General features: G+C 41.0%; 1 protein-coding gene across 1 annotated transcript; it reads right to left on the bottom strand.

Moving 5' to 3' along the window:
* Positions 1–8,090: 8,090 nt before the first annotated feature.
* On the bottom strand, positions 8,091–18,887 carry arl6ip6 (ADP-ribosylation factor-like 6 interacting protein 6). Its single transcript, XM_018743143.2, has 4 exons — positions 17,829–18,887; positions 17,490–17,543; positions 16,507–16,639; positions 8,091–8,430 (listed from the first exon to the last, which is right to left on the bottom strand). The coding sequence occupies exons 1-4, from the start codon at positions 18,112–18,114 to the stop codon at positions 8,337–8,339; spliced, it is 567 nt and encodes a 188-aa protein (XP_018598659.1). The 5' UTR covers positions 18,115–18,887; the 3' UTR covers positions 8,091–8,336.
* Positions 18,888–20,017: the final 1,130 nt, after the last annotated feature.

The following is a 20,017-nucleotide window of genomic DNA, read 5'->3' as shown; positions in this document are numbered from 1 at the left end:
AGACAGCTGTCGGGGGTGATCACTCAGACATCCAGACGGCTAACAGCCTCAGTGACCCCGCATCACAGAGGGACAGCATTAGGTTCCGCTGCCCGCAGATTTCTGCTCATCTAGCCCCTTGGAAGGGAATTGGAGATTCACACACGCTGCACATCCTCCACCTAGTAATGTAGGACAGCTAATCAGCACTCTTTGTGGTTCTCCAACGAATGTAGGCTGACCAATTTGCGCTTCCTTGTAGTCCACCTAGAAGTGTGGTCCAGCCAATCACCACTCCTTGCTGTCCTCCGGGTAACGTGGTCCAGCCAATCAGCACTCCTTGCTGTCCTCTTGGTAACGTGGTCCAGCCAATCAGCACTCCTTGCTGTCCTCTTGGTAACGTGGTCCAGCCAATCAGCACTCCTTGCTGTCCTCCTCATAATGTGGCCCAGTTCGTGAGCTCGTCATAGTATCATGGGTTAGCCAATCAGCACTCCCTGTGATTTCCCAGGTAACAAGCCCTCCAGTTAACATTCTCTGTAGGCCACCTGGTAACGGTGGCCAACCAATCAGCATTCTGTATATTTCAACTGGCAGTGTGGTCCACCCAATCAGCATTCAGTATGGTATCCCGAATAATGTTGCTCAGTCACTGAGATCTCCTTGTTCACATAGTTCAGGACCAGGTTAACTGCGGTCTGCCTAATAATTCGAGCCATCCAATCAGAACTCTTTGGGGAACCCTACCTCTGAGCCAGCCAATCAGTACTAACTATGGTCCCCAAGTAATATGGGCCAGCCAATCAGCATTTGCTCTAGTCTCTATGGCAATGCAAATTTATCAATCAACATAATCAGCAACTGATCATTTCTGCTAATTATTAGAGGGATTTTTAAAAATTTTTCTAATCGTTTGTCAATGTTTGTATGTACAGAGCATATCTGTCAGCATTTCCTTCAGACATGTCAAACATCCTGCCAAAATTACCTAATAAAATAAGGTACAACACTAGATTCAATGCATACCTCTAAAATTCAGTTTTAGTATTAATCATCATCAGAAGGCTGGAATTCCTCTTGCTAACATCTCAGTGAATACTAGTCAGGTTAGTAGCTGTCACAGAAATCAGACATTTCTGTCTTCTAATTTATATTCACATACAAATATATATATATATTTATATATATATAATATATATATACTGTATATACACAAAATATATAAATACATATGAGAAAAAGGTCCTCAACTACTCGATATACAGTATTTAATACAGTATTTACAGACAAAGCAACAGTCCTTGAAAATATCTTGCACAGATATAGATGCTAAAAATGAGGAAAAGGGCAAACTTGAAAAGTGGGCTAATTATCATTTTTTTTTGCACATGAAGGAAACTCTGTAGAATTGCTTTCAACATCACAAATGCATACTGTCAGCCTAATTTAAAAATGTGCTTGATGTCTTTGGAACAGTGTGCCTTGCTAGCTATTAAATTTACATGCCAAAAGCCATCATATCATATTGAAACATTAGTATAAAACTATTGCTACCGGTGTTGCGCATGGACAGTTGCTGGGGGATTTAATAACTCATTATAATGAAGGTTTTCTCCGTGCACTGGGATACAGAACAAACAAAAAAGCTTTTATTCAAATGAACCATAATAAAAATGTGCAATTTAATGAGGACTTTCGGGAAACTCATGTACAGTGTTATTATACCTATACTGTTATTGTTAACAGCCGGGGGAATGAAGCTGGTATATAAAATAAGTAATTTTCCACTTTTGTTTAAATGTTTTGAGATGCTTCATGTAAAATGCAGCATAGGTTCATCGTTCTGTTGTCGCTGAGTGCACAGAGTCCTTCCAGAATGTTCTGTCCTCCACTTGTGTCCTTAGGCTTGAGACGGGTGTGTTCGCTGACATTCCGAGTCCATCCGTCTGGCTTCTGCTCCTCCTCTCCTTCTTTCTTCGCTAACTCCAACTCCAGCTTTATATATCCTAAATATGATAACCTCCGTCTCATGTAGAAGATCTCCTGTTGTTCATTAGCAATTCCAAGAGAAATTGGTAGCTCTTTTTTGTGTGTATGGTGGATAGAACTACTTGCCCATTATTTGGGGGATGCAGCAACCAGAGCAGGTCACAATTAAGGTCATATTTTAAGATTAAATTCATAAACATGGAACGCTGGCGGAAGTTAACGCTAATATTCTTAGTCCACATTTCTCCAGAATGAATCCATCTTCACACAAGGTGCTTTGATCGCACACTTGAAGTTCTCTCTTTTACTACAGATATGGAGGCCACAGCAGCACCAAGAAGAGCTGAGGAGCAAAAAATGACCCTTATAAGTAAAAGTAAAGTACCGTGGGCCCACGGGAACGTTGTCACGTCTCGGCTCAAAGTTAGCGCTGAGATGCCGAACTCGCTTCATGTGCCATCTGTTCCTGCAGACAACTGCAGGGCAAATTGACCAGCTTAATCGAAAAAGCAATGTTTCATTATTCGGCTTTCCCTCAGTCTAAATAAACAGATGGATTATTGCAATACACTCACTCTTATTTTTTTCCAAGATTAAATGAAGTGCAGGATGATCCCATTAGTTCGAACTGATGATAATTAAGTGAACATAAGAGTTAGAACTTGATTTCATGGAAAACTTTCATGAAGTCGTTCTGATTCCTGTGATGTAAAGTCCCTAACCCTAGCTGTAACCCTAACCCTAACTCTAACTCTAACCCTAGCCCAAACATTAACTCTAACCCTAACCCTATCCCTCACCCTCACCCTAACCCTAACCCTTAGCTGTAACCCTAACCCTAACTCTAACCCTATCCCTCACCCTAACCCTAACCCTAGCTGGAACCGTAACCCTAGCCCTAACCCTAACCCTAACTCTAACCCTTAGCTGTAACCCTAACCCTACCCTAACCCTAAACCTAACCCTAACTTTAACCCTAAACCTAACCCTAACCTTAACTCTGACAAAATCTAAGGACAATCTCCTAGAAAAATGTCCATCAATAAATTCTGAAAATTTAATACTCCAAACAATGTATTGCACTGAAACGTCACGCTGATTACCGTCACACTGAATTATGTAAGATAAAAACATTATATTCACATTTTATTAACAGACGCACACCCACAGACCCCCCAAGGGACTCATGGACTCCAGGTTAGTTAAGAACCTCAACTACAAGGGCAATGATTTAATGAATTTGAATCACAACAAGCCTATTGTTTTTCCTGTCGCTACTGAAGAAATATTACTTGCACGGCACATAGATATTGTTATATATTATAATTTGTTCAATGTTCAAACAAAGACAACGAAAATATCACTGCAGCCGCTATACAGGTTCATCATCCGTTAAAAGAAATGTTTCCAGTTACATATTTGCTGCTGACTCTACAAACACAAATGAATGTTGACAGGCTGTCGCCAGCAATTAACGGACTGCTTTCTGGATAAGTTCTGTGAGAGGAACAAAGGGCTGCGAACACCGAACTGGTTCAGGAACCATGAGCTTTTTACATAATCAAATTATTTTGCACTGGGTGTGCCTCAGTGATCCCCGAGATGCGCCCATTTCGGTTACAACAATTTCCGAGGATCTCTACTTAATACCCCTACTTTGTCTTCTGAGGCATTTCTTCACATTTACGAGGACCGCGTTTCGACTTCGCACACCTTCCGACAACTTACAGGAGCGAGATTTATACATTTATTTATTTAGCAGATCCTTTCCTCCAAAGTGGACTACAGTCATGCGCCACTTAACGACGTATCGCTTAACGACTAACCACATATTCGACGGTGGTCCCATAAGATTACAACGAAGCTGAAAAATTCTTATCAATTAACGTTTTTGTAGCGCAACATGTTATTCAGGTGTTTGTGGTGGTGCTGCTGTAAACAAACCTACTGAGCTGCCAGTCATATAAAAGTATAGCCCATACAGTTATGTACACATAATACTTGATAATAATAATAAACACCTGTTACCGGTTTATGTATTTATGATACTGTATTTTTTATCGCTATTTTACTCTGCTCTTTCTACTTATAAAAAAAGTTTCCTGTAAAACAATATGCTGTGTTTCGCTGGAAGCAGCATCATAAATCTCGTGTTCACCGCATCTCTTGACTGCATTAAGGTTATACCATCTAGGTTTGTATAAGTACACTCTATGATCGAGGCTATACCATCTAGGTGTGTATAAGTATGGTCGATGATAGAGGCTATACCATCTAAGTTTGTATAAGTACACTCTGATCAAGGCTATACCATCTAGGTTTGTATAAGTACACCGTATGATCGAGGCTATAATATCAAGGTGTGTATAAGCACACTCTGATCGAGGCTATACCATCTATTAACTCAATTATTGTGATTGTTATTTTGTTTTCTTCAAAGCAGCTGAGAACACCTTTATTCCACACGGCTTATAATGTTAGATACGTTAAACTACATTCCTACAGTCACTTACCCCTCTTTACAGCAGAGCAGAGTAACATACACAGTAAGTGTAACTTAGAGACAAGATTTACCTGAAACACGTGTTTGTAGCGTGGGAGGAAACTCACTCTAAGGGAACATGGAAATTCCACACATGTTCCATCACACAGTCAAGGCACTGTAACACGCTGTTCGGGTTGTTCACCGAGTGCGAGTTTATTTGCATTGTTGTCACTGATTTCTTTCGTCTTTGCTGTTCTGTTTTTTTTTTCCACATTAAAGGAGTAATTAATACATAAACACTGAGTAGTGAGCTAAGAAAGAGCTGAACGGGCGCAGGTACAGAGCCAAATGGTATTACCCAATAATTAATGGAGGGAACCTGCCTTGTCAATTGAGTTATGGTAACTATTGAAGTAACTGTGTCCATTTTAATGGGAGTTGGTGATATTTTAGCATAAACGGGGGTCAATTTTGGGGCTCGGCAACGCTGAAACATTTTTACAGTTGGAATTGATTCCCCAGAGAGAATTCTCTGCTATCTTGACAATTCCACATTGCCTTTGTAAGGTGGGGGAAGATGAAATCATCTGATTATGAACAGACAGCCCAATTAATTTCTCCAGTGTTTTTTTTTTGGTCTAATTTAAAGACCTTGCAGAAGCATCGGAAGTGATAGAATGCGCGAATCACCATTTAAAGTAATGAATGACCTTCGTGGCTTGTCTCCGTTCACATTCCTCTTGAGCGCAGGGATATTTTACCATAACGTTTTGTGGTAAAACTTTGGAAAGGATAATTCAATGAACTCCAGAGGTGCTTGAAGGACTGGAGGAAAGTCAAAAAGACAAATGAAGAAATTAGAGCGGAAATTACTTGTAAACAGTGTAATGAGTGTTGGGCATCTTCGGAAGCCCAAGACCTCGACAGCAGAGATTATGAGAAAGATGATTAGATATGAAATGGCACTCTTGCAAATCAAGAGCTGATGTCAACCCCCTTGGATCCTTCCCCTGAGGACGGGACCCAGGACGCACCACATACGGGGACACTCAGTGTCATTAAAAGGATATTGGGTGAGTTACAGGCCATCTCACTCATTCCAGTGTGCAGAAGCCTGTTTTCGGAAACAAGCCAGGTGATCTAAGTACATTCAACGATTGCGTAATAGCAGCGGGTGACAAAAGACCTGCTGTCTCCATCCTGAATCACTGCCTGTCTGATTGAAACTTCTACTGCGGAAGGGCATAATTTGTCCTCAACAGGAAGTCAAGTCGATAATTTGGCAGGTGGTTGAAGACACTTTTGTTCCAAGGGTTCTGCAGGTGATTCAATTTGTTTTGTAATGAATTATTCAAAAGATGTTCTTATAGAAATCAGAAGAAACTGTAAATGAAGCCTCTACGTGGTATTCTGGGAAGGGTGTTGCAGTGTCTACCAGAGTAGGAGATCCTGCATCAACACAACAACCCAAACAAGGGGTGGAAAGTCACTTTACTAGTTTGCACAATTGTCTTGGACAAAGGTAGTGTCAAGGCTGCCATGTGGTAAAATAGAGGAGATGTTAAACAGGCTATTTCCTGACAAGCATGGGATTCAAACCCATGCATGTAGAGCACAATGGACTATTAGGTTATTGCCTTAACCACTCAGCCACCTCATCCCTCATTTTCTACCGATAGCAGGAGGTAGAATAGCTGCACCCCCTTTCAGTCAAAGGGCCCAGGTTTGAATCACACCACCTGCTGTTATACCCTGGTGTAATCTACTCACCCTGAAGTCCTCCTGTAAAAATTACCCAGTGTACAGTTAGACAAGTCATTAAGCATCTTCATTGTATCATTTTCTTTGGAGAAAAGTGTTGGGTAAATTACCGTTAAATATAGGTATGTTACATAATATTTGAAACGAGGACAGGAAATAGAAAAATTCTTAGATATTGACATAAAAGGAATTATGTCATGTATACATGTACACTCAGCCTGGAATGGCTTTCCTTAGTCACATAGCCATTTAAAATCACAAAACTGTTAATTGTGTTTAGTAAAGAAATCTTGAAGACTTAAAATGGATTGAACAAGAGATACTATGAAGATATTTGCTTATATCTGTTACAGGAATGCATGATGAAACAAAGTTGTTACTGAACAGCCATGACTTTTCCCCATATCATCATAAAGCATTATTTATCCAACTGTCCAATGACTCACCCATTTATATTAGAATAATTTAAGGGGAAGCACCTCAAAAGTACTAGAGCAGAAGCAGGGATTCAAACCCAGGTCCTGCAGGGTGGCAGCAATAACCACCATGCAACCTGTTGCTCCTCGTAACATTGAGATTGCAAGGCTACAGCCATAACCACTGCATTACCTGGTGTCCCCCATTGAACTACTGAACATCTAATGGAAATCACTATTTATCATTATCCAGTAGGTTACTGTGTACTTAACTGACAATTATTTAATACCAACACCAAGCTAACAGAAGGTAGAAGCTGCTTTAAACTGGGAACTAACAAACTCAGCCATTTGACCACTGGCTGCCTCGCTGAAATAGCTCTGTGTACTCTGGTGCACACCTCAGCAAGTTTGTCCCTGACCATCTGTAGTGTAAAGTGTATGTCTATAACAAATGAAGTGATTGTGAAACTTTGTCAAAACATTTAGAAAATTTATTGCAACATTTCCAACTTGTGTTTTTTTTTTTTTTTTTTTTTTTTTTTTAAGTTTCCCAAAATTTATCTTAGAAACATGATTTCTGTTATTAAAAAAAAAAAGGCAAATTTGATTTCATACCTGTGTTATTGCTCAAATAAGACAATCTAAAATTAGTGGCAAGACCAACATTTTTCTACTTTGCTTACAAACTACAAAATGAGTGACATTCATGTCTCAGATGTAAAGTGTCAATAATGTTTCTCAACATGTACAGTACACACTCCACTAAGGTCAGCTAAAACTAACAGCGATTCACTTCCTACGTTGTTCTACTGGTAGCTGTAAAGCACATGAGAAAACCACACATCACTTTTCAAATTTCAAAACACAATTACAACAAGTTTCAGTCTTTCTCACTGCAGCAAATCAAACAAAAAGTTTTTATTTAAAGTTGTATCTACATGAAGTGTACTGGTTAAGTGTTAAATGTAACAAGCAGAAAGTTATATGGTTAGTGCAGAATTCACAGGGTTTGACATTGGGAAAACAATGTAGTCATATAAAGAAATTATTCGATAGTGTATAGGAGGTGGTAATGAAGGGACATGTAGCAATAAAATTGAAAAGTGTTAAAAGTTTCAGCCTCAGTGAAAAACTACTTTAGAGTCAAGATTCGTGGGATAAGAAAAACTGACTTTGAAAATAAAGTATCTATCAAATACATGATCACAAGAGACTAAACAGGTTACAATTCATGTAGGAAACAAATTCAGTAAAGCATGTGGCAGAAAATTACATCTTCAAAAAATAAGAAAATATTACTTCAACCCTTACCTTGCAGATATAAAAGAATACAAATTTGCCTGTAACCAATACAAAAATCCATTTACATACCAGGATATATTTGTGCATTTTATCAGTGTGTCAATGAGAAGAGGGAAAAAAAAAAAAAAATTGCTGGTGATTCCAAACATTAAAAATTCACGCAACCTGAGCATTAAAACATTTTTCAACCCAAAAAATTAAGAATAAAAAAGTGGTAAATTTTATGCAGCTCATTTAGCACAAGAGTATCAAAAAAACTAAAAAAGTGGTTAACAATCCATACATAAAACATTTGTTGAGATAATCGTAAACCAGCTCATTACCAGTGGACAGTTAAGTTTGTAGGGTCATATAATAAACAAGCTTATCGATTTCCAGGCCATCTGGATGCCAAATCACTCTCAGGACAGGCACCAGAAGATAGTGAGTGCCGCCGCAATGCCGTTCAGGATGGCTACGCTGTAGCCCATGTGGAAGGAATGGCCAGTCATCTTCCTGTGGACCAGAAAAGAACATATGAGGAACACCTGAGTAAAATTTCCAGATGTATTTAGTAGGTGAAACAAGGTACTTTAGATGAAATACACTAGAGAACAATAAAATGAGTATAAAGCCATAATAAAGGGTGGTTTTTACGTATTTTAGTAACATTAGGTGGATCCAGAAATCATTCTTTCTGCATTGCATATTTTCCAGGAAACATCCATTAATGAAAACAGATGATTTTTTCACTCCAACAACTATGGCACAACTATGTTTCAGGTACAATGATGCATTAAACATATCCTGTAGTAGAGGTCATAATGGCAGTGCTTAATTTATAGTAATGCAAAAAGAAAACCACCACAAATAAAACAAATGATCACTTAATTAGGTGGTCGTGAACCACAAGGTGGTTGTCATACCTCATTCAACTCACTGAAACAGGTTGGAAAATATAGTATTTACAACTGAATTTTATTCTACCTTGCAGAGAATATGCAGCATGTGTGAAGCATGGCAAATTTAGAACAAGCAGCCTCTGTGTTAATCGCTGCTGTACAGTATCTGCACTAAAGTTATTTCATAAACATTTTCAGAGAGAGAGAGGGGGATAATACATTTTCACGCTTCAAAGAAAATGAACAGAAAAGGAGCACCGCAGATGCCAGTCCACAAAATGGCACTGTGCCCTTTGCAAGGCGCGCGCGCGCGCGCACGCACAGAGAAAACCCCAGTGACCTTCTCCTGGCCGAACCATGCTACAAACTGCGCTGGAAGCTCAATGGCCATGTGGCGCCCCCAGCTGGACAGGAGGCGCTGGGTCTTGACAGGGCACTCATGTCCTGAAGAAGTAAGGTGTCCTTGATGATGGAGTATCACCCCTCATACTACACACACACACACACACACACACACACACACACACACACACACACACACACACACACACACACACACACATTTTCAGAACCGCTTGTCCCATACTAATGTATGGCTTTTTCCCCCCCAACAGCATACTCGGATTTTCCAACCAAACCAGTGGTCGCACTCTACCCTTCTCCTTGCACAGTTCTGGCCGATGGCAGTGGGACTATGATGTGACCCGGCAGCTTCTGTCACTAGTGCCAGTCTAGAAACTGCAGGGAGTGCAGTGCTGTACCCCGTGACCATCATTCTATCTCAAGAAAGTTGAAGTTTGACATGAACAAAAATTATGTAACTCTTCAGAAACAGGAGCCACTCGCTGTGAACAATTTTGCCTCTGCTGAGCTCTACTTGTACAGAAATACTGATTACATAACAGGTCAAAATATTCACTGCAGTGCACAGTATTGCACCAAGCCCAATATATGAAAAGAATACATATACTGTACAGCACTTGCCAACACAGTATGGACTTTAATGAACTTAATGCCTATGTAAGAGGCTGTATTCAAGAGCTTTTCATACAGCCTATAATTTCACTTTCTTTCACCATCTGAAATGAGCTATATAGACACCTTTCTTATTTTTACAGTTTACCTGTTTGCACCAAATTATATTTTTCCTGAAGCAAAAGGGACGGTCAGGCTGCACTGTGGTTCAGTGGAAGGTAGACATGGGAACGGTGTGTTCAGCACCAAGGACAGCAGCCAGCCATGCCACGCCAAGCCCGGACGGACACACCTGAACCCACTCGTATGGCAGCTCTCGTGTTCTTCATGTCCATATCAGCATATGGCTATAAGAGGAGATGTAGCCTGCTGCAGTGGAAGCAGCCAAAGACACCATCTGACAAGCTTCAGCTGACCTGACTCATGATTACATAGTCCACCAATAAAGGGGAATGAAAGACAGACCAATCTTTTATTAGATGCTTTTCGCCAATGTGACATAGAGCTCGGGGTAAACAAGTGAATTGCACATGGGAAAAAGCTGTAGACACATGATTACTGAAACAGCCTGTCTGATACCACAGTTTTTGCAAGGACACACTGCATGAATAGCTACCTATACAAGTGAGATAAACAAGAAAATGACTGTATGCAGAGAAAAACAAGGTGTACAAGAGATGCATCTTGAGACCACTCTTGTTGGGGTGGTAAGGGATGATCAGGCCTTCAGGTATCAAGGTGCAAATCCTTTGGCTATGTTGTAGACCATAACCAGAGCCTTAAACTTGACACTAGAAGCAGCCAATGGAGAGAAGAGGAGGAAAAAATACCCTTGTGCAGGTCAAACAGAACTTGTCCTCCACTATACTGGAGAGGCTTAGTGGCAAAAGCATGAAAATCAGACAAGAGGGAGTTATAGTAGTCCTGGCAGGATAACCCCACTCTGGGTAGAGTTTGATATGAGATATAGGTGAATCCTGCAAATGTTATGAGATATAGGCAGGATCAAGTTATGGCTTCAATGTACTGGGAAAAGCTGAGACTTGAATTGATTGTTACCCAGACTTCTGACAGGTACAAGAGCAAATTGCCCAGATCAATAAAACAGGCTTAACAACTTAACATCTGAGCCACCTTGAAGCATGAACATCCCTTTAAATTATCAAAAAAAGTGGTCTAGTCACATCACCTTGCTCATCACGCACAGTCTTGTTTGGGCCCAGCTGGTGAAGGTCCGACTTGAGCATCTCAACCTATGCGCACACATCAATATTCAAGTACTTTGACACAAAATTCACCCAAACACGACACTTAAGACTTTGAAAACCCAACGAACAACTACATCTTTTTGGGAGCTCAGCTCCTTCATTATCAATCCTACTTGCAGCAAATCGTTCAAACAATTTCCAACCCTCAGTTACAACTGATAAAAGGCAAGCGTTTTTGTCCAAATCAAACCAAAATGATGCTATGGGGAAAATTCTGCCATAAAGATACCTGATGGGCCTTGTGGCTCCTGACAAATTGTTTCTATGGAAACGCAGACATGCAGAAAAGTAAGTTAGTGTGTGCGTTTTGACCCTCACAAGGCAAGTCTGGGTGGCAGATGTTGACAAAAGCTGAAATTATGCAGATTAGGGTAAAAGCAGGAACCAGCTGGTGTACACATGTACCCTAGTGCTAATCACTGCAGCTCACAGTCTGTGGAGCTGCATCAATGGCCCAGGGAGCAGATGATGAACAAATGAACAAAACCTCCACTAGTCATTTTTTTTGTCTTTTTTTTCCCCTCTTAATCCAGCTGTGGCCAATTAGCCTCAATGACAGACAAGTGAAAAGAAGTCTCAGTACCGAATGCTTTACTTCAACCGCAGTTTGTCATTTTTACGATCATCTAAAAAAACCCTTGTAACAGTTCAAAAGTTCTGTCTGTAGAATACGATAAAAATTAAAGGAATGCATAATTTTTCACACAATAAAACCAAAAAGCACATACTAGGGAAAAACCCATAGAAACAGCAAAAATAAAAAATCTGGTGCATTCCTGTACTGAGTAAGAATTAGGAAGGCGATTTAGAATTGTGGACACTTGGATAAAACTTTATACAACTACTTATGTGACGAACATTGGTTCATATGCCGGGGGAAAAAAAAAACTGCTGTTAATCATGCGTCTGCATCTAAGTCTCTCTTCCTGCTAATGTAATGAACACACTGTATTTTCTATGAGATGTACGTCGCTTTACATTTATTCATTTAGCAGACACTTCTCCAAAGCAGCTTCCAATGAACACTATGCAGTGTTACGAGCCCATACACTGTATTCACCAAGGTGACTTACACTGCTAGATACACTACTTACAATGGGTCACTCATCCATACATCAGTGGAACACATACACTTGCTCTGTCACTCACACACTATGGGGGAACCTAAACTGCATGCCTTTGGACTGTGGGAAGAAACCAGAGCACCTAAAGGAATCCCACGCAGACACGGGGAGAACACGCAAACTCCACACAGACTGAGCAGGGATCGAACACATGTGCTCTCACACCGCCCAGGCACTGAGACAGCAGCGCTACTCGCCGTGCCACTTTGAAGAAAAGTGTCTGCTAAATGAATAAATTTAAGAGTTTGGTAATGTGGTAAATACCTGTTTTAAGCTTAAAAAGTGTATAAAAATGAGCAGTGGTCTGGCATACATCAGTTAAAAAGACATGCAGAACAGATATCACACTGCACGTCAGCGTGTTTAGGTGGGTCAATACTCACCCATCTGGCAGCAGTCAATAGTAGCCACAGGACAAACAAGCTTTCAGAAACACACACACATGGGCCCCACCATGAGGCAAAGTGGCTAAATAACTCATAGACCCAGCCATTTTTTCCGCTAATCCCTGCAGGGGAAAAAAAAACAAAAAATCTATAATCACCAAGGTCCAGTGGTTTGTACTCCGATGACCAAACAGCGCCTGACCAAAATACACAGAACAAAAGGAAAGTGCCAAAAGATGCCTCGAGTTTCAAAGTCAGCTAAACACAAAACAAAATGTGTCTCCTCAATTCCACTAAACAGCTTAAGTTGTAGGTCAATCATAGGCAGGTAACAGAGACGGTCAGGGGGGAACAGAAGCTCAGAGAGCCGACAGCAGCCTGCACAGCGTCCACCTGACTGGAAAGCAACTGTTAATGCAACCACTCTCCATCCAAAAGTGTACTTAGATACAGACTATCATCCAAGCCTAGCTGGACACATAGATCTGCATACCTGCAACGCAAAACCGGGTGTTAGGGAAAAAACACCAAGTATGCAAGATACTAAGCGGGACTTCTTAAAAACTCACCAGGCCAATATAACAGTGCCACCTAAATGTGTGTGCAGCTCAGAAAAACAGGGGCTATTAATGCAGTTTAAAAGGTGATAAAGAAAATTCACACACACCCAGCAACACAGGGCACAAGGCTAGAGGGGGGAGGGAACACACCCAGGACAGGACGCCAGTCCATCGCAAGGCGACCCAAGCAGGACTTGAACCCCAGATCCGCTAGAGCAGAACTGAGTCAAACCACCACCATGCCCCCAAAGAAAATTCAAATATTTTATTAAAATTTCATACATTTCAATCAGCAAACTGTGAGGGAGATGCATTTGTCCATTTCAAGCAAATCCACTGGGAGACGGGGTCGTGCAGCTCACTTCCACCAGTTCTTTGCTTTGAAGCCGTGAAGTTGTGTGCTGGTTGGCATTACACATTTTCCATTTCGATCTACTGTATCTTTTGGTGGCGGTCTTTGCAGGAATTCGTCTGAAACCAGAATTGGGAGAAGATGCCCTGTGATGGACTGGCATTCTTTCGAGAGTGTACTCTGCGTCAAGCCCTAGGTTTCCAGGATAGACTTTGCATCAACACTTCTTTTGAAGGTGCACCATTGAAAAGTATAAGTAAACGTGGACAACCTGGGCCACACCTGTACGGCAGAACCGGGACAGAAGAGTGAAAAATCAATAACTGCCCTACATCTCTGGGAAGTACTGACAAAGGCCTGAGAAGACATGTCAGTGCATTTCCTGACCAAACTTGCCTACCAAATGCTTATGGGGAGAGAGAGAGGAAGAGAAAAAAAAAAAAAAAAAAACCCCCCACACACAACACTTTTCCAGTAAATATACTCAAACTCGACTGGCACCATAGGTCAGAAAATTTCACTCATTCACACCCAGTTACTTACGCAGTTTTATTACAATTCTGTAACAAGCCACACTTCAGAATATGCAAGACGCAAAGTTCAGTTAAGGGCCTACAAGATTCTTTACCTTTTTTTCTACCACAGCCTGAAAAAGAAGTGCACTTCAGTGCATATCAAAGAAACATGATGTGCATTGAAGAAAAATGGAAAAAGGGAGCTGAAAAAAAAAAAAACCACTCGTTTTAAAAATGTTGCTGATCTCGGTATGACGAGCTATTCTCTTTACAACTCATATTTGCGCTTTAAGTCTAAAAAGCCCTGTAGGCACAACATACAGAAAGGTCACCAATTGTGCGAAACCCAAACAGGAAAAGCTGAATGTGCTCATATGCCTTTTCTAAATCGTGGCATAATATTGGAGGGGAAAGGAAAAATGTGATTCATTACCAGATGTACTGTACTTGGAAGATTTGCATAGGCTGTTTGTACACCCTTGTATGCTAAGCAATATTTCCAAGAACGTGATAAAAATGTGACTTTCGCATACAATTGGACTCAGGAACATCGATGAGAACATTCAGCACTTGGACGCCATCAACCTCTGTGACATTTTGTTCAGCAATGGTGGCTGAAACAAAATCAAATTGGGGGGGTGGGGCATTTCACTGCCTTTACCTGATCATTTAACGCCTTCTGTCACCTAGCTTTGTGCCACACCACCACATAAGTGTCATGCCGCACCTGCTCTGTTCACTGCGATGCACTCTCCCAGTGTCCTGAGAATATCACAATACCTGGGAGCTCAACGAAAAGTGAATTACTTTGCAGGGAAAGACTGATGTCAGGACAGCACAAGAAACACAGTGGCCTCTATGGAAAACGGCCAGCAATAATGTGACCAGCAGCGTAGGAAGATGAGATTTCTTTCACCCGCTTCTTCAATCTTGTCGTTTAGGAACACCTGTCTCGGATCAAGGGCAATCTCTCAGCAGAGAACAGCTCGTGAAGAACAGCCAACCTGGTACTCTTTGTACCTTTGTGCAAGGTAAAAGGATAGGACAGCTAACACTTCATTAATCCCAGCGGGAAAACTCACAATACTCCTCAGAAGCAAAGGGGGCAGCATGTGGCATAGCAGTTATAGCCACTGCTTCAAAGCTGTAAAGCTCTAATACCTTTGGTCAAGACATTCAGATCAACACAAATTCATAGAGCAAAATTACTCTGCTGCACAAATGGTGAAAGAATTGTAGGTAGCTTAGCATACTAATTACAAGTCCCTATGGAGAAAAGTGTCAAATAAATAAATGTATCAATGGACAAAGCATTAAACTGTTATACGGCATTTTCAATGGCGCCTTACAAACAAACAATAAAAATGGATCATGAGGATCTGGTTCCAGGATCCAAATTTGTCCTTACAGCAATCTGAGTAATTAGCATCAAGCTTTCACAGATAATGTGAAAACATTTAAATGTACATAATTTACCTTATGGGCTACAAACAGCAATATGAAATGAAGTGGGGAAAAAAGAACTACAAACAAGCCAACTGCTTCGGAACACAAAGTGAATGCAACATCCAGATATATAGAAAATTATATGCACAACACTTGATAAAATCTTGACTTTGCCAAAAGATGTTACTCACACCAAGTGGTTCTTTAAAGAAAAAAATTCTGAACTTTTCCAGTGAAAATTAGAAGCAAAAAGCAAGAGCAATTTTGTCTCTGTCAAAGTGACCTGAAAGCACGTCACATTTACAACGGTACACAATGTATCTGCTGCTCAGGAAATGCCTAGAAAGGCAGGAGCAAGCAGGAGGTAGTCCAGATGCTTCTGATTTCAAAGGAACTGGTAACCGAAACTGCCGCCAGCATCAGCACCAGCCTGCCAACCTCCCGTAAGGCTTTTGATGTGAAGTCTCTGCCTGGCGCTCAGGCTGCAGCCGTCAGGTGGAAAGAAGAACGGTGCCAGTCGACAGCGGTCTCGGGGGCTCACAGCTGCAGCGAGATGAGACAAGCACCCTTTGCTGGCTGTCTCCCAGGACAGGACATTCAATGGAAAGAATGCCTCGACCATCCCATGATGACTAATGCTCAAAGATCTAGTGTGTGAACCCATCTCAACCAGACAACAACACTGAAAATCTGAAGGGACACGTCACGGTGAAAAATAATCATAAAACTAGTTGTAGTACCACTTTTTGTTTTTCAGTATATAATTAGAACTCCGTGTCTTACATATCCTGGCCTGCACACCAGAGTCATAGAATGTACTGGAGTGTTAGGAAATAACAGGTAACGTCATTACAGCATATGCCAGCAGACCAAGATCTCCACCATAAACCATGTAAACCAAACTCTGAGCACAATATACCTTTGGTCTTTTGCAGAACAATAAAAACCATACAATTTTGTTAAAAACCTTCACTGGCTAAGTTCTCGTGATGGCATGTTTCAAAAGAATGCAGAAAGGGGGAGCAAAATTAGACATCGCTGTAGAAAAACCAGAAGAGCTTTACCTCAACCTTGCTGGAGAGAGCGGTGTTGGGGGAAACATCCCAGGTTCGAAAGAGTCAAAGTAGGTCAGAGTCCAGGAGAAGCTGCAGCATGAAATCCCAGCTACAGTAGACAACACCAACAAACTCCAAAACCCTGAGGGGGGGGACGACAAAATAATCTAATTCAATCAAATATAGAGTAACATTTTTGAACAGTTTGTTTTGTTTGTGGCAAACACCACCACATCAGATTTACAGGTCATTCCAATAATTTGACAGTTTATAAGAGCAGTACAAATTATCATATACTGAACACAGTAATTGCCTACTTAAGAGAAAAGGGTAAAATGAAAAGACTTATTAAAATTATGGAACTTATTCCCGTTTCCATGACTAAAAGATGTTTTTGAATCACAAGAATGCAGACATATGACACTGCTGTAATAATAAACTAATGGTACTTGCGCTAAATTCCTTAGATATATATTCAACAAACAGATGAAGATACTGAGGAGGACCAATGGTAAAATGTACCAACTGACATATTTCAAGGCCCACAAGAGGAAAAAAATATTGACATAAAAACTATAATCTCATTAATTACACACACACACACACACACACACACACACACACACACACACTTTTCTGAACCGTTTGTCCCATACGGGGTCGCGGGGAACCAGAGCCTAACCCGGCAACTCAGGGCGTAAGGCCGGAGGGGGAGAGGACACACCCAGGACGGGACGTCAGTCCGTCACAAGGCACCCCAAGTGGGAATCGAACCCCAGACCCACCGGAGAGCGTGGCCTGGTCCAACCCACTGCGCCACCGCATCCCCCTCTCATATTAATTAAAAAAATACAAATGCTGCCACCTGACCTGTACACATCAAAAAAAGTTTGTGGAAACGCACAGTGTTTACCTATTACTCACATCCCGATCCCAATGGAACACAATGGAGTCTCTATTTCTATTGTTTTGGACAGAAATCATGAATTTACCTAGAAGTTTTACTTCTGAGCCGTCCTCAGTGGTAACACTTGCAGTGCGCAAATCTGCAGAAAGATAGCCATTAATCAGCTATAAACTCAAAATAGTAGTAAGGCACAAATTTTACAGAGAGACATATTATAAGGCTCATTCTTTAAAAAAAAAAAAAGTGCCATGAAATAAGGATAAAATGTAAAATGCCCACCGTCAACCCAGCTATAACACCATGGCTTCATGTGAAAACCCATGCTATCAAAACAATACTTAAGGACTTGACTCAAAGGAGTGAACCTCAACTGAACTAAAGAGATTCGAAGAGAAGAAGCTACATTTAACGTTGGCAGAATCACCTTTCAAAATGACATAGAACAGAGACAAGAAAAAGGCGACGATGGACAGCATGATGATGCAGCAGAGCATCGCCAACACTCTGGCCGGCCAGTGCCTCCTGCTGCCGGAGCCCAAACTGTGAGTGGCCATCCTGGGGAGCCTCTGGGAAGCTTCTCCTTCTTCCCCGTTCCCCACTGCCTGGTCCAGGCTCCACAGCTCCGGTTCGAGCTGCCGCACCACGGCTGCGTCCGAATCAGGGGCGACCCGGGTACCACGAAGCTGTTTGGACCCGACAACCCGGGGCATCTTCAGTGGGCTTCAGACCTCCTGGTCTACTTCTAGAACTTTCTCTACTGCCAGAAATGTGCTTCTCCACGTCCTCAATTCCTTTTCCACTTCCAAAATTTCTGTTCTAGCTCCACGATGGCCTTTTCTATTTTTGCAGTTCTAGAACTTTCTCTCCTAGTTCCACAATGGTTTTTTTCCCCCCCCAAACTGTGAGAACTGCTGTCTAACTTAAAGCTTCACAATCACACAATGTAATTTTACACCTGCCAGGAGCACTTCTTTTCCAGTTCCCCAATGATGTGATTTTCCACCTCCAGACCTCTTTTTATGATAATTTATATCATCATGTCCAGATTTGTTAACTTAAGTTCTCCTCGAACTTTCTCTCCGATTCCAGCACTCTTCTTCTCTCCCGCCCAGAGCTCCCTTTTCAAAAAGGTTTATCATTGAGTTCCATAATGTCCTCTTCCACTTCCAGAAATCTTTCTCTTGCTTTATATTATACTTCTCTAGTTGCATAAACTGGTTTTCTCTCAACCCAGAACTAGTAGTGTTTTGTTACCGACGACTAGTTAGCCTTGCAATGCTAAGTCGCATGCTAACAGAACTAACAACAGCCAGTGAAATCCCAAAGTGACGAAAAAAATTGTTATTCAGTTAAATAATCTTAATAGCATATGTCTCTTAATTAAATACAACGCAGTACAAATTACACAATTTACAGCAGAACAACAGAATTCAGCCCGATTCTCTTTTTAAAACATCGCGGCTTTCATTTCCGTGTCCAAACATTGTCCTTCTAGCCTACGCAGCACTCAACCAATCAGAATGAAGAATCATACAACAGGATCTGTAATACGATTAATGATTGGACTATTTCAGTGTCAGTTAAATAGTAACGCCTGACCTTCGTCACATTGTCACTTCAATCAATCATAGAATTGGCTAGTTTCTTTTTGTGACCATTCGAGATTTTGAGAATTGACCAATTAAATTACAGTTTGCTGCGGTGTCGAATGCATGGCTAGTATGGGTAGTGTTAGCGGTGTAGTACTGGTAGTGTAGTATGGGTAGTGTAGTTTTTCCGGTTTAAAATGTTCTTTTAGAAAAACAGTAAAATACTCGTTTAGATAGATAGATAGATAGATAGATAGATAGATAGATAGATAGATAGATAGATAGATAGATAGATAGGGCTTTAATTTAAATGAGACTCAAGAGTTAATTTACAGCATTCCAAGATAACAGGAGCATCCGTTTTACAAAGTAATGAATTTTCCAAAAATGACATTTATTATAAGTTAAATTTAAATTATTTACTGCAGAGTTTTACATAATCTAATTTACAAAATATATTGGAAGGGAAGCAATGGTTGTGTCCCTGAGGACATGACAATGAATCCCAGTTCTGAATTATCAAGACATCACTGCTCAAGTTTTTAAAGTTAAAGTTCTTTATTTTTTTTTCTTTTAAATTACAAACACTGAATAAAACAGCATTCGCCATCTTATCACATGATAAAGTTTAGCTGAACGCCTGGTGGCTCCAGTGGTTCAGGACATAATCTGTCGGCTGCTGGTTCGAAACCCATTTGAAGCCCTAAGGTAAAACCATAGAAGAGGTGCTTGACTTGAATAGACCAATATATTATCCAGCTATACCATCGACTATTTTAATTGCTCAGTCATCTTTGTAGCACACAGTGCATGATTTTTGAAGGAAGATTAAATTGTAAATATCTGGAGATGATGCAGAGCTATCCTCAAAGTCACCCGTCCTCACAGAGGAGAAGCTGTGGTCTTGACGCATGGAGGTGTTTGCCGGAGTGTGCGCTCACTTCTGCTCAACACATCTCGCTCTATTTATGCCCAGGTGATGCCAAATCCTGTGAGGTGCCGGTCTGAAGGGGGGGCGGAGCCC

Source organism: Scleropages formosus, chromosome 14 (genome assembly GCF_900964775.1).
Source record: "Scleropages formosus chromosome 14, fSclFor1.1, whole genome shotgun sequence".
Classification (NCBI taxonomy): Eukaryota; Metazoa; Chordata; class Actinopteri; order Osteoglossiformes; family Osteoglossidae; genus Scleropages; species Scleropages formosus.
This window is presented reverse-complemented; position numbering and strand designations above follow the sequence as displayed.

Coding starts and splice junctions, on each gene's coding strand:
- arl6ip6 (XM_018743143.2), bottom strand. CDS start 18,114: ATGCCCCGGGTTGTCGGGTCCAAACAGCTTCGTGGTACCCGGGTCGCC. Junction 16,640..17,489: donor CTCAGAAGTAAAACTTCTAG/GTAAATTCATGA, acceptor CCCCCCCCTCAG/GGTTTTGGAGTTTGTTGGTG. Junction 8,431..16,506: donor CTCTCTCCAGCAAGGTTGAG/GTAAAGCTCTTC, acceptor TCTGGTCCACAG/GAAGATGACTGGCCATTCCT.